This window comes from Felis catus, chromosome B4 (genome assembly GCF_018350175.1).
Source record: "Felis catus isolate Fca126 chromosome B4, F.catus_Fca126_mat1.0, whole genome shotgun sequence".
Classification (NCBI taxonomy): Eukaryota; Metazoa; Chordata; class Mammalia; order Carnivora; family Felidae; genus Felis; species Felis catus.
The window spans coordinates 6,873,867-6,887,836 of NC_058374.1; the positions used below are offsets into that span (position 1 = coordinate 6,873,867).

Consider the following 13,970-nt stretch of genomic DNA (forward strand, 5'->3'; position numbering starts at 1 on the left):
TCGCGGTCCGTGAGTTCGAGCCCCACGTCGGGCTCTGTGCTGACAGCTCGGAGCCTGGAGCCCGCTGCGGATTCCGTGTCTCCCTCTCTCTGCCCCTCCCCCACTCACACTCGGTCTTTCAAAATGAAATAAATGTGAAAAAAAAATTTTTTTTTAAATATTACACTCAAAACCTAGATCTGGTTCCCTGAGACTAATGCAGTGATAGAAATAAATAGGATAAACTGATTCTGGGTTTATTTCAGCTTGGTTTTCTTTCTACGCTTCTGAAGGCCGGGAGAATACTACCGCCTCGCAGTATCATTTCTTTTACAGTATCCATAGCCAAAAAAATTAAACTCTAACTTGAAAAATCTGGCCTTTGTGTTCATTCTCTGGTCTTTCTAATCCCAGCCCTTCTGTACTGATTGTTGTTATATTTCTCTGAAGTGCCAAGCATAGATTTCCGTGTAGGAAGCACTAAAAAGCAATTCTTTGCAGATAAGATCATGCTTTAAATCACACAGCCCTGAACAACTGTCGATCCTTCTAGGCCCTCTCTTGACCCTCGATGTAGGAAGGCGGCCCCAGCCCTGAGGAGGGCTCTGTGATTCACCTGTGGCTAGTTCTCGCTCATGGCTTTTGTCACGCTTCATAATAAACCCAGCACAATTCTGTGGACACAGCATACCGCTAAGGTTCTGGGGGAGGCAGAATAAAACTATGCCACGGATGTGACGTCCCTGGAAGTTTTTTCCCACTATGATTTTTAACACTTTTTAAATGTTTATTTATTTTTGAGAGAGAGACAGAGCCAGTGCACGAGCAGGTTCCAGGCTCTGAGCTGTCAGCACAGAGCTCAATGTGGGGCTCGAACCCACAAACTTCGAGATCGTGATCTGAGCTGAAGTCGGATGCTTAACCGACTGAGTCCCCCAGCACCCCTCCCACCACAATTTTGGTAGCCCTAGGGTGCTCTCCTTTAAAGAGCTCAATATCAAGATTCTTGAAGCCTCTTAAAAAAATAAAATGATACATTGGGGCACCTGCTTGGGATCCTCTCCGTCCACCCCCTCTGCCCCTCCCCTGTGCCCGTGCACAGGCTGTCTCTCTCTCAAAAATAAACTTCAAAACAGCAAAAAAAAAAAGTGAAAATAAGTAAAATGATTTTAAAGTAAAACAAGCAGGACAAATGTGAAAACTGGGGTCCGAATTCAAACCGTGTAAGTAGGGCCCAAAGGCAGAGGTTCCCAGGCCTCCAAATTCCAAAGCAGAGGCTTCCAGAAACACGTTAGAGGGATGTTAAGGGGACAAGAACAAGTGTCCATGGGAAATGGCGAAGGGGCGGCTTTTTCTTCCCTTCTAGTTCGGGACGACTCTGGGGAAGCAGGCGTGTCCGCAAACCTTTCATGGTTAGGCAACGCAAATCTAAATTTGCAAAAACAGAATTACAGGATGGTTTGCCAGCAAAGGGATGCTCTCCCCTCCCTGCCCTTCTGGAACAGCTCTATTGAAAAGCCATGACGGGGGCGCCTGGGTGGCTCGGTCGGTTGGGCGGCCGACTTTGGCTCGGGTCACGATCTCGCGGCCCATGGGTTCAAGCCCCGCGTCGGGCTCTGTGCTGACAGCTCGGAGCCTGGAGCCTGCTTCAGATTCTGTGTCTCCCTCTCTCTGGCCCTCCCCCGTTCATGCTCTGTCTCTCTCTGTCTCAAAAATAAATAAACGTTAAATGATTCTATTTAAAAAAAGAAAGAAAGAAAAGCCACGACGGAGGAGGGGGGGAGGGAGGGAGCCGGTGGGGGGGAAGGTGCGTGGGCTGGGGAGGCCTGGTGGGGCCACCGTGTCCTGGCACAGGGCGGACGCCACGATGCCCCCACCGCTGGCAGAGCTGCTCACAGCTGGCCCGCACCGCCGGCCCCCAGAGGGTCCCCCCAGCTGCAGGAGCTGCGGCCCTCTCCGCTCCCGGGGAGTGACTGCAGTGGGGCAGAAGCATCCATCCACTCGGCCCTGATGCAGAACCACCACGGGGGCCATTCTGACTCCAGAGACACGGGGGGCCACGGTCCCTCCCCTGCCCCATCCTGCTCCCTCCCTCTCCCTCAGCCGTGGTCTTGAGGGTCGTCCTTCCTTAAAAGGATCCCGGTCTGTGGCAGGTGGAGAGGGAGAGGCAGGGCGGAGGCAGCCCTGTGCTGGCGGCTGCTGAGCTCTGAGCGGGACGCAGAGGACGTGTGCACGGGGGGACTGGTTCCGTAGCGGGGCCTGAAGGCCGTGAGGGCCAGCTGTGCCCGCTGTGTGTTGGCCGGCGTGCAAATACGGGAAAGCAAAAGGCGAGAGCCAGCCCTGCAGAGCGGGGCGCGAACTCACGAACTGTGAGGCCATGACCTGAGCAGAAGCCAAGAGTCGGACACTTAACGGGCTGAGCCGCCCAGGCGCCCCGTCCGGTGGGATTTTTGGGGTGATGTGGAAAACAAGCTGTCTGGACCTCACAGCCCCAGCCCGGACCAAGATCCTGGCTTGTCTGGAGTCGGTCCACACGTGAGGGCGATTGTTCACACGACTCTTTTTTCACAAGGACGCACTCAACGCGCAGAGATACCGGCCTACTGAAAACCGAGGCAAAAGGCGGCCCTAAGATTTGACGCAAGGGCTGGGGTCTAGTGGGACACCTGCGTTTCTGGGGTGCTGTCGTTTCTATTTCCTCCGAGGCTCCGCCCCACGTGACCATCCCTCTGATCCTTAGGGCCTCCCGGGACAGACAGACAGGTGCCAGTAGGTCCGACAGACGTGGAGAGGCAGGAGGGCAGCACGCAGGGCACCGGGGGGGCCCCACCGCCACGTCCTCGCCCCCTCACCGGCCTTGACCGCAGGAGAGAGCGGAGCCCGCTTTGAAGCTCCCCCCGCCACGAAAGGCATGAGAACAGGAGGCCAACGACAGGCCTTCGTGGGGAGACGTGTGAGGAGAACAGCTCAAGGGCACAGGAGGAAGCTCTCTGCTATAGCCTGGCAGTGCGTGTCTGGAGGGAAGGACGCTCGGCCGCATAATTTATTAAGTGGCCCGGCAGACCTGTCCTGAACCCAACACAGGGTAAGGTTTTTAAAGCACAGAGTACAAGTTCTGTGAAGAAACAGAGGAGAATACTGAAAGAGGCCGTCAGGCTAGTACACAGAAGGGAACTCCTGGCATTATGATCAGTCTTGGAAGGAAGAAGGGAGGGAGGGAGGGGAGGAAGGAGGGAGGGAGGGGAGGAAGGGAGGAAGGAGGAAAAGGAGGAGGGAGGGAGGGAGGAAGGAGGGAGGGAGAGGAGGAAGGGAGGAAGGAGGAAAAGGAGGAATAGGAGGAAGAAGGAAGGAAGGAAGGAAGGAAGGAAGGAAGGAAGGAAGGAAGGGAGGGAGGCAGGAAGGAAAAAAGAAGTAGAAGATCAGCGGGTCGGAAGTGACGCAGATAAGAAAGGTGGGGAAGGAGGGAGCCACGGGAAGATCTGCGGTGAGCAACAGTCCACGGAGGAGCTCCGACTCCGTCATTTTTAAGACTCCTTCACCCCGTTCCCTTAGCACCTCCGCATTACTGGAGGGACCCCTGAGGGACACACTTCCTGGCCGTCACCGCGGGGACGCACTCAGAAGCCCGGAGTCCAGAGATTATTTTTAGATAAAGATGTTTGGGATTCAACGGACGCAGAGAGCAGCTTTCTCGCAGCTCCCGTTATCTGACTAAAAGCAGACACTTCTGAGAAATGAGGACTACCATTAAATTCCCTCTTTGGAGTGGCTTCTAACCCCAGGGGAGAGACCAGAGTAAACCTACCGTAAACCCCTTCTCAGGAATTTCATGACCATGAAGAAGACACAAAGACTGCTTCATGCCTGCATAAGGCAACATTTTCACAAACTTTCTTTTCCCCCATTCGCTCTCCTAAAAACTCATTTGTCTTTCATAAAGAAACCTATTTGTTCTAACTGCCCCTTCAAGTTACTCATTCTGAAGTACCTTGCCTGCTGTGTGTTCACTGCTCCTTTTTTTTTTTAATTTTTTTTTCCAACGTTTATTTATTTTTGGGACAGAGAGAGACAGAGCATGAACGGGGGAGGGGCAGAGAGAGAGGGAGACACAGAATCCGAAACAGGCTCCAGGCTCCGAGCCATCAGCCCAGAGCCCGACGCGGGGCTCGAACTCACGGACCGCGAGATCGTGACCTGGCCGAAGTCGGATGCTTAACCGACTGCGCCACCCAGGCGCCCCTCACTGCTCCTTAAGTAAATGGTCTTTCCTCTTGATAATCTGTCTTTTGTCAGTTTAATTTGCAGGCTCCCAGGGACTGAACATAACAGGGTAGAAAAAATGTTTTTCCTCCTTGACATCAATAAGGACGTATGAACGGCCTTCTGGTATCTTCCTACCCATTAGAGCAGGGATTTATTTCCACATGGGAGTGCAATATGGTAGGGCCCAGAAAGACAGAAACCCAAGGGTACTAGAAAAAGTCTTTCAATAGTCAGGAGTTGAGGAAAACCAAAATGGATTTTGAGTCAACAGGAAATACAGACTGAAAACAACCCACAATCCTGTAACGATCCATGTAAAAATACCAGTACGGTCCAAGGGGGATGACTTCAATTTGGCACGAGTTCTAGTACTCACTTTCAAACGGACCCAGAGCGGGACCTTTTAGCAAACTCTTGGGAGGGAGCGACAGGAGTGTGAGAATAGAAAACGAGGTTCTACTCCGTCAACCTGAATTCACATCCTCGAGTACTGAAGGGAGAATTTAACTCCGCAGAAACAAGAAAAGCTTCAGATGTTGTGGGGAAATCACTCTTGTCGTTAGCACCAATAACATACGATCCTGATCTCCTCTAGAAGACAGCCTCTCCTTCACGGTCACATCTCGATCGCCAAAACTACGGTCGACACACCGGGTCACTGGTTTTCGGTCTTATGAAACTCAACCCCTCAGACACCTCTCCCTTCTTTCTCGATTCCTGCATTTCAACTAATGAGAACTCTAATCATTACGAGCAACACACTGGGGAGAGGGGTGATTATTTTCAGAAAGACCCGATCCAATTCCGAACATCCTCAACTGATCTGTGTTTGAACCAGAAACACCACGCCCATAACCTCATGAACTCAATTAGGCACACGCAGAACTCCAGGCTTACGCTCTACAAACCGGTTCAGCCACCTGCTTCCTGTACTGTTTACGGTATACATTTTCAGGACAGGAAGTGCCCAACGGAAAAATGAACAAATGAGCGAGCTACATTTTTTATTCGGTGAGAAGTTTCTGTTTTGGGAATCCTTTTTCCCACAAATCACTTTATAGCCAAATAGTACATCTTGCTATTCACAAAATATGAGCATGAGTAGAAGACAAAAAAAAAAAGGTGAAATCAAAACATATAAAAATTAGTAATTGCTGATGGAAAAGAAACAAAAATACCAATTCCAGAGAGCCAAGCATGACTCACCTCAAAGATGTGACTTTCTTTGCTTCTGCCTAAGTGATAAGGAAGTCTAACTCACTCCAAATTAAAGAGGACATTTCCTCTTTAAACATTCTGAGTAATTGTAACAGAAGACTGGGAAAATCTATGAAGCCTGCACCTGGATTTTATGAAGATTATCACAAAAGCCACTCAAAGCAGAGTCAACGGTCTTTCCCCCCCAAGAAGATTCTATAACGTGTCGGAAAACATTTAAGTGTCTCTAGATTTAATCCCCCTAAGGCAGAGCCTAAATTCCTCCTCCTGAAATTCAACATAATGTAGGTCAATTCAGTACACCCGAGTTCATCGGAAAGAGAATTCTCTCTTCCAGGACTGCCGAAATGAGCGATGTTAGAAGCTACTGCTCCTCTAGCACCTCTCAATACGTGCTGCAGACTCACGACAGCACCCGTTACGCGGTATTCAATACTGCGATATTTTGTTTCCGTAGGAAAGGTACCGCCGTTGGACAAATAGGAAAAAAATCACTAAGGGGCAATGTTCCTTTTCCTCCCACGTACGGGTCAAACCTTTTCAATGGAACCTCCATCCGGTCAAGTAAGTGGGTTTTTTACTCTTCACAAGAGGAAAAACCCAGAAAGCCCAGGGGCGCCTGGGTGGCTCAGTCGGCTAAGCGTCCGGCCTCGGCTCGGGTCATGATCTCGCCGTTCGTGGGTTCGAGCCCCACATCGGGCTCTGTGCTGACAGCTCGGGGCCTGGAGCCTGCTTCGGATTCTGGGACTCGCTCGCTCTCTTCCCCTCCCCCGCTCGTGCTCGGTCTCTCCCTCAAAAATAAATAAACATTAAAAAAAGACAAAGAAAGCCCAGATGCTAGCAGGCAGCACTCGCAAACCCCATGCCTGGACGATCTCACGTCCTCTCTTCCTGAAACCTCTCCTTGTAATACTGTCCTTCAAGGACCACGAGAAGACAACCCAGAGCCTGAAATGCGGGTCCCCCCTCCACTGGGTTAATTTATGCGTGACAGAACGCAAAACGGGAAGACGCCAGCGCCCTCTCCTCTCATTTGTACCGAAGGAAACGGCAAAGTTGTCAAGATCTGACAAGTTGTCGTTTTACGTCAGAAGCATCAGAAGCAACACGGAGCGTCATGACGGAACGCTCCCCCGCACCCCCCTCCGCCCCCCTGTAAATCTGTCCTCATTAGCAGCTGCTCTGAGAGGCTGCCGTGATCCCGCACGCCTGGAACCCGGCACAGACAGACACTTTCTCATTGTAAGTTGCTATGTAAGATCCGGCTAAGGAAGTCACTGTCGTATCTGATAGAAGAACAGGAACACGCTGCCTTTCCAATCCAGCTGGGCTGACTGTTTTGATTGTATCAGGGCTGGACTTAATAAAAGCTCTGAAAACCGGCGAAAACACCGCAAAATTAACGCCCCCTGTCATTTTGGTACCTGGGGCAAGTTTCTGGCTTATTTAGGGACAGGGGAGATTTTAATAGGATTTAAGATTTTTGTACTTTTCCTATTTTCTTACCCATCAGGTATATCTGGGATGCACTGAATTTTACAGAAGAGTGTCTCGGGATAAACACTCATTCGGGTTTTTGGCCACCACTGTTCCTATGAATTAGCCTTACAAGAAAATGTTCTACCTTAGACGGTGTCTCCCTTAGATAAAGCAGAAAGCTATGGAATGTTACACTGGAAAAAAAAACTTGATTTTCTTCTGCACTACAGGGGAAGTCCATTTAAATATTTCTTGGGAAGGACGAGATATGTGCCTCTTCGTATAAATAAACGTTCTCCCTGTTAACACGTACTTCCTCTAACTTCTGTGAGTTGGCAGAACATCATCAGATCCCAGACGACTTGCGCTGAATCTGAAATTGCAGACGTGCTCAGCACGCCTGGGGGGGGCTCAGTCGGTTGAGCGTCAGACTCTTGACTTGGGCTCAGGTCATGATCTCCCAGTTCGGGAGTTCAAGCCCCACGTCGGGCTCTGTGCTGGCAGCACAGAGTCTGCTTGGGATTCTCTCTCTCTGCCCCTCCCCTGCTTGCACTGTGTCTCTCTCAAATAAATAAGTAAAACTTAAAAAAGTATCATTTCCCAAATGTCGCACATCTAAACGCTATTTTATTTAGGACACCGTTAGACAAGAAGTCGATCAGGAAGATCTACTCTACTGCAAAGCTAAATGAATATGAAGGGCCAAAAGTCAAAACAATTATTAAACAAAATTATCTTGACAAACGGATCTTCTTCCGTCTGCCTCCTGAACGGACAACTGTGTTCAACCGTATCTATCCCGTGGGTGCCATCAATTTCCGAGTTCGAGAAACCTAAAGCAAAGCCAAAATATCACCTTTCCCATTAGTCTATCTGCAAATAAAGGAAGTGCCCAACCGCATGTCAACCCCCAGGCCACTGGCCAAAACCAATGGTTATCTTTTAACGCGACCAGCAACCAGGGCAAAGAGCACGTGTGTCTGGCACTAACTCCCCACGGCATCAAACAGGAAGCGCTGTGAGTGAATCATGTATGATAATGGCAAGGAACATCCTCTCTTTTACAGTTTTTCCCCTTCTGATCAAATCATCTACTGGCCTTAAAACATAGTAAGTTCCGATTCGGAATGCCTAACACGATAAAGTATTAGCTAAACAAATCTCTCCTTTGTTTCTGGAGTCCCCAGGCTGAAGGCGGCCCTGGGCCACAAAAACGCCAATAAGTCTACGTAGAGGATGACAGCCTTCCATTCGTTCCCATTTCTTTGGGCCGGGTCACAAGGAACAGGGGCAACGCTTCCAAGCGGCAGGCTAACCATCGCCAAGAGCACGGTTTTGCAGAACGCAAAACACATACTTTGCCTTCAGTGTCTCCTCCTGGAAATTCCAGTGTGGATCTTCCACCAGCTGTAGTTCTCGCAATACCCTTCCGGGCTTGTAAGCTGCATTGATTATCATGCTGAGAACCTGTCGGGGAAAAAAAAAAACAACAGAACCGCAATGAACTTCAGTGGCATCGCTGCTGAAACAAGAGCACCTCGAAGACCGCCCGCCCGAGGAGGAGATGCGGCTGCTGACACGTCCGTTAAGTTGGGTGGAACATTCTCCGTGGGCTGACACGGATTCGGCTCCGCACCAACGGGATGAAAAGGGTGGTGAAATCCCGTCCCTCGGGCGGGCGTGTGAACTGCCTGCCAGCGACGACAGTAGACTGTCCTTAGCATTTCTGGTTGTAGAAACACAGCTCTATTCCCTCCAAAGAGCCGCCAGTTAGCATCAACGGGATTACCCTTCAGTAAGATCAGCTACCGAGAACTTCATTTGATTTTTGAAAATAAGTTTCAAAGGGAACCAATAAGAGAGAGGCAGCCGATTGGTGCCAACAACCCTGAACGACAGACTTCAGGGTTGAAGTCTGAAACTCACCTGGTGCTGGCATTTGAAACTCACCTGGTGCTGGCTCGATTTACGGACATTTCATACGAGGACGACGCTCTCAGAGACGCGAGCGTTTCAAAAGACAGTCTGGGGTATCTAGTAGCATCCGATGACGTATTTCCTCAAACCTCCCCCTTATTCCCAAGTCCACGAAAATACACATGTGGTTGCTGCCTCCCGTGGCACCCCAGAAAGACCGGACGCCGCCCTCTGCGAGCCCCAGCTCTGGGAAGGTAACGTGCTCCTGTTTAAGCTTGAGTGCCAAGAGCAAGGAATTCGGCTCCCTTGGGGGCATTCCCCTCTCCATAAGCAGATCCCGGTTAACCATGAACGTTTTATGAGTTCCGGCACGTTCAACGGCGGCTGTCACTTGGTCAGGATGCTTACCGGATGTGAAGGTGCAGCACAGTCTATAAGGGACCACGAGACCCACGGGGTTTAGTTCCACAACATGCACCTGGGTGACGACCTGCCGGGTGCCAGCCCCAGGAGCACAGGTAGGTACGGGACGGTCCCCTCCCTCCCCGCCCCCTTCCAGGGAAGGAACAAGGCAGGCACTGGGCTCACATTGCACGTAGCAGAGCGAAACACCTCTGAGAGGGGGAGGAAAACACCTTGCTGAGATGAGACTCTGGCACCATTGCCAAAGTGTCCACTGTTTACAGAGGAGACAGCACAGTACCCATGAGAGGATGGAGACAAAGGTACGTCGCTGGGCTTTGCATGGTCATGGCGTTCGCGTATGTGACGTGTTCCCGAACACAACTGGCATGGCGGGCACCCTGATTTCATTCCAGGAACCGATTCTCTCTCATATGGTAACAGAAGAGTCTATCTTCAAAATGTGCATTTTTTAAAGTTTATTTTGAGACAGAAAGAGAGAGAGAGTGCAAGCAGGCAAGGAGCAGAGAGAGAGGGGGACAGAGGATCAGATGCGGGTTCTGTGCTGGCAGCACAGAGCCTGATGCGGGGCTCGAACTCATGAACCGTGAGATCACGATCTGAGCTGAAGTCAGACGCTTCACCGACTGAGCCACCCAGGTGTCCCTCAAGATATTTTATACCATGCAGTCCGCGGGGCAAGCGTCTTTTCTTAGCCGGCGTCATGCTCTACTCCGAGGGCCCCCTAAGTCCCCGTCAAGAGCACCTGGTTCAGCCAAGGCACTAAAGGGCCAGGATGAGGCCGTACGAGCAGTTTTGGTGAGCTTATGTTTTCGGTATTAGAATAACCGCCTGATTGGGGCGCCTGGGTGGCGCAGTCGGTTAAGCGTCTGACTTCGGCCAGGTCACGATCTCGCGGTCCATGAGTTCGAGCCCCGCGTCGGGCTCTGGGCTGATGGCTCGGAGCCTGGAGCCTGTTTCCGATTCTGTGTCTCCCTCTCTCTCTGCCCCTCCCCCGTTCATGCTCTGTCTCTCTCTGTCCCAAAAAAAAATAAACGTTGAAAAAAAAATTAAAAAAAAATAATAAAATAAAAAAAAAGAATAACCGCCTGATTTTACTGTTTGCTGTCAGTACAATTTACAGAGATCGAATTTAAAAAATAAATCCAATTAGAACTGGCTGAAATAATGCACGGAGTATTTATCAACAGACAATAAAATTTAAACCGATTCCTTCCATTGTGTTTGGTGAGGAAGGCCCAGAGCTACATGTTATTTGCTGCAGAGTGAAATGCATTTTGAGACAGTGAAAAGAAAATGCCTTCCAGAATTCAATTCAGCCCGGGAACGGGCAGCCATTAAATTGTCAAAAGCGTCCAATATTGAATAATTTTCCCACGGCATCTCCAATGCCGCATCATGCACTGCCACATTCAACAGGCTCTCCATAAAACTTTGGGACTGTGAGCGGAATAATTCTGGTGCACGTGACATCTTAGGGCATCACAGTTACCTCCAAGAAAATAACTGAGTTGGCGGCTGGTAACACCACGCAGAGTCAGACTGAATCACTGTTCCTGGCAAAACATCGGAACTCGGTGTGCCGTATTATGCCCTTGATCAGGAAGGGTCGTGTGCAAGCTGCCCCCAATTAACTAAGAGGATGTGAGGTGTGAAGTTAATAAACAGTATGCCCAATAAACAGGCAGAAGGGAGTCTGAGTAACTCCAGGAACGCCTCCCGGGATCTCTTGCAGTTCATGAAGTGTCTGTGCAGAAGCTACCTTACACACAAGTCTCAGTCGATGTGCGATCAAATCCCAGCTCCGTCCCGTAGAAGCCATGAGTCCTTTACGCTCACTACTCCTTTTGCTGTTAGTTACAAAAATTTGAACGACAGAAGTAATAACCAGACATATTCTACCAAGTGGAGAACTGTTGCTTTGGCCGAAACCGACCTCTCGCTTTATACGGATCCTCTACGGAAGGCTGGCCCCTCCTGGCCGCCCACCACCCTGGAGGGGAGGTGCCCCCTTCGTCCCAGCAGCAAGGCCAGGGAGCCTCCGTGCTCTCCTGGTGGGCGGTCTCTCCCCCAACTCAACCCCCCAACAATGAACCCCAGGCTTGGTTGCTTCAACTTGACAGAAGACCACTCCCCAAAAGAGGCTGTAATTTTCCAGAATTTCCTACCTCCCCCTGGAAGACCGAAAGGAGAATCCCACCATACCCTGAATCTTCGTTCACCTCAGTCACCAGAAACTCAACACTTTCAGAACATTCCTTGCCCCTGGAATCCGATTCCCAAATGGCTCTGCATTTTCTCCTTGTCTGATCCAATCTCAAGTTCCTCCGTGCACCCCGAACTCACCCCTTCTGCCCTCTGGGTTCATGGTCCACCATCAGCAATGTGTCTTACAGCCCACAACACTTTCTAGAATATTCTTTTTCACTGTGTGGTGTGCTCTGGACTGAATTGTGTCCCTCACCCTCACCCCCATTTATGTGTTGAAACGCTAACCTCCGTGGGATAGCTTTAGGGATAGAGCCTTTGGGAGGAGAGTAAGGTGTTCCGTGAGGCCATGCGATGTGGGCCCTCATGATGGAGTGAGATGGACCTTGTGAGAGCTCTTGCTCGCTCTCCCTCTCCCCCTCCGTGTGAGGACACAGCGAGGAGGCAGCCATGGGCAAAGCAGGCAGAGAGTCCCTGTGAGCACCCACCTCTGCAGGCACCTGGTCCCAGCCTCCAGACCCACGAGGCACACACGTCCTCGGTCTGAGCAGAACCCGGTCGGCAGGCCCATCCTGTAAGACGACAACTCTCTCTTCATCTGTCATCCACCTGCAGCCGCCTCATTCGTTCTCTGTTCTCTTGTTATGGTGGAAGCCTCCGGAGCTGTCTGCACTTGCTGGCTCCCCTGTCCCCTGCAGGGCTCTCTGGGGCCCACCCAGGGGCCCTTCCAAGCCCACAACTTGCCCGCATCGCCAAAGAACGGCAATCCTTGGTTGTCTTCTTGGCCCACCCTGTCTGTGGCTCCACACAGCAGGGACGCTTTCTCCTCTACCTCCAAGACTCTGGCCTGTCCAGGCCCTCGTGCATCCCAGCTCGCTTTTCCTGGGTCCTCCTGTGCGTCTCCCGCAAACGACGGTGAGGCTCGGCGCTCAAGTTCTCAGACTGGCTATGTTCACTCCACGGCGCACCTGGCTTTAAACGCTCTCTGCGCATCAGCAAACTCGCGGTTCCCAAATTTGTATTTCCACCCTAGACCTTTCCCCAACTCCAGACACATATAACCGTCTCCACTTGGATGTTTCACGGGCATTGTGTTCGAATCAGACAGATTTCATCTGCCCTATAGCTTTTTCTTCTCGGCAACTTTCCTCTTCTGACGGCGACTTTCCAGGCCTCCGTGAGCTCTGCTATTCTCACAGTCCACAACTGTTCACCAAGAAACCCTCCCTGTATCCAGAGTGCGTGGCTTATTGGCTTACTGTCCACCCCACTAGATCATGAGCACCAAGAAATCAGCGGCTTCATTTTGTCTGCTGCTGTATCCGATCCGTAGCAGCTACAATTAGACCCGGCAATAGCAGGGGTTCAATCAATCATTTTTGGCGTTTGTTCGATGAATTTCAACATGAGCACTGAAATTAGTTAAAATTCTTCCGTACATCTAGAGATTAAGGACTAATTCACGGCACGAATTTACTTGGGGCCGTAAAATATATAAAATATATGTGGATGGAGGCTTAGGAAGTAACATTTGCTGCTGAGGTCCTTTCCTAGAAAATCCTATTCTACAGCATGGTTCCAGAGAGGTATCTTACCTTCTTTACAGGCGAGTGATACGGAACAACAAAAAGTGCCACACTCCTCCTCTGCCAACCTTCCCAGACGCTGCCCGGCAATCTGCTAAGTCTTGCTTCACAGGTTATGATCGTGTTACGGCCCACGAGCCTGGTGCATTGTTCTTTATGGGCTGGTGTTCAGCATAAGCATAAAACAATAGCAACGAGGGGGGCCTGGGTGGCTCAGTCGGTTAAGCGGCCGACTTCGGCCCAGGGCACGATCTCGCGGTCCGTGAGTTCGAGCCCCGCGTCGGGCTCTGGGCTGACGGCTCAGAGCCTGGAGCCTGTTTCGGATTCTGTGTCTCCCTCTCTCTCTGCCCCTCCCCCGTTCATGCTCTGTCTCTCTCTGTCTCAAAAATAAATAAACGTTAAAAAAAAATTAAAAAAAGAAACAATAGCAACGAAACACCAGAGAGTATCGCCAAGAGGCCTGTCCCCATCTTAGACTTTGTTGACTGACTTGACTAGATGTCACCTAGGCAGGATGCCATCCCCCCCCCCCCCCACACACACACACCATCTTCTCAACTCAATTATACCGATAAACACACGGCTGCTGTGGAGAAGTTACCTTCGTGCACCGTATGGCATCATTATGTCAACAGTTAAGACTGCTTTGGATTTCTTATTTTCTGGGTTCCTACACGAAGGCTTTAGAGTTCTTAAGTAGAAGTCTGTCATGACAGGTAGCCAAGAAGAAATGCCCAAAGATCTATAACGATGGGCAAATTCAAAGAAGTCATCACAGAGCCCCCCCCGAATGTGGAAAATAAACACTGTAATCAAAACCCAGAGGCTGAAGGAAATAGCCTAACGGGTCGACCATGTGGCGGAAATATGAACTGCAAGCAACAAGTGAAGCCAAAT

The 13,970-nt window shown here is 50.6% G+C and overlaps 1 protein-coding gene across 14 annotated transcripts in view; it reads right to left on the reverse strand.

Annotated features, from left to right (window-relative positions):
• SFMBT2 (Scm like with four mbt domains 2) overlaps window positions 1-13,970 on the reverse strand; it is a 227,691-nt gene that overhangs the window by 19,565 nt on the left and 194,156 nt on the right. For all 14 annotated transcript variants that reach the window (XM_023256314.2, XM_023256316.2, XM_045060845.1 and 11 more), the window contains one exon: window positions 8,297-8,406. In XM_023256314.2, the coding sequence (XP_023112082.1) occupies window positions 8,297-8,406 (110 nt within the window). The remainder of the gene's footprint in view (window positions 1-8,296; window positions 8,407-13,970) is intronic.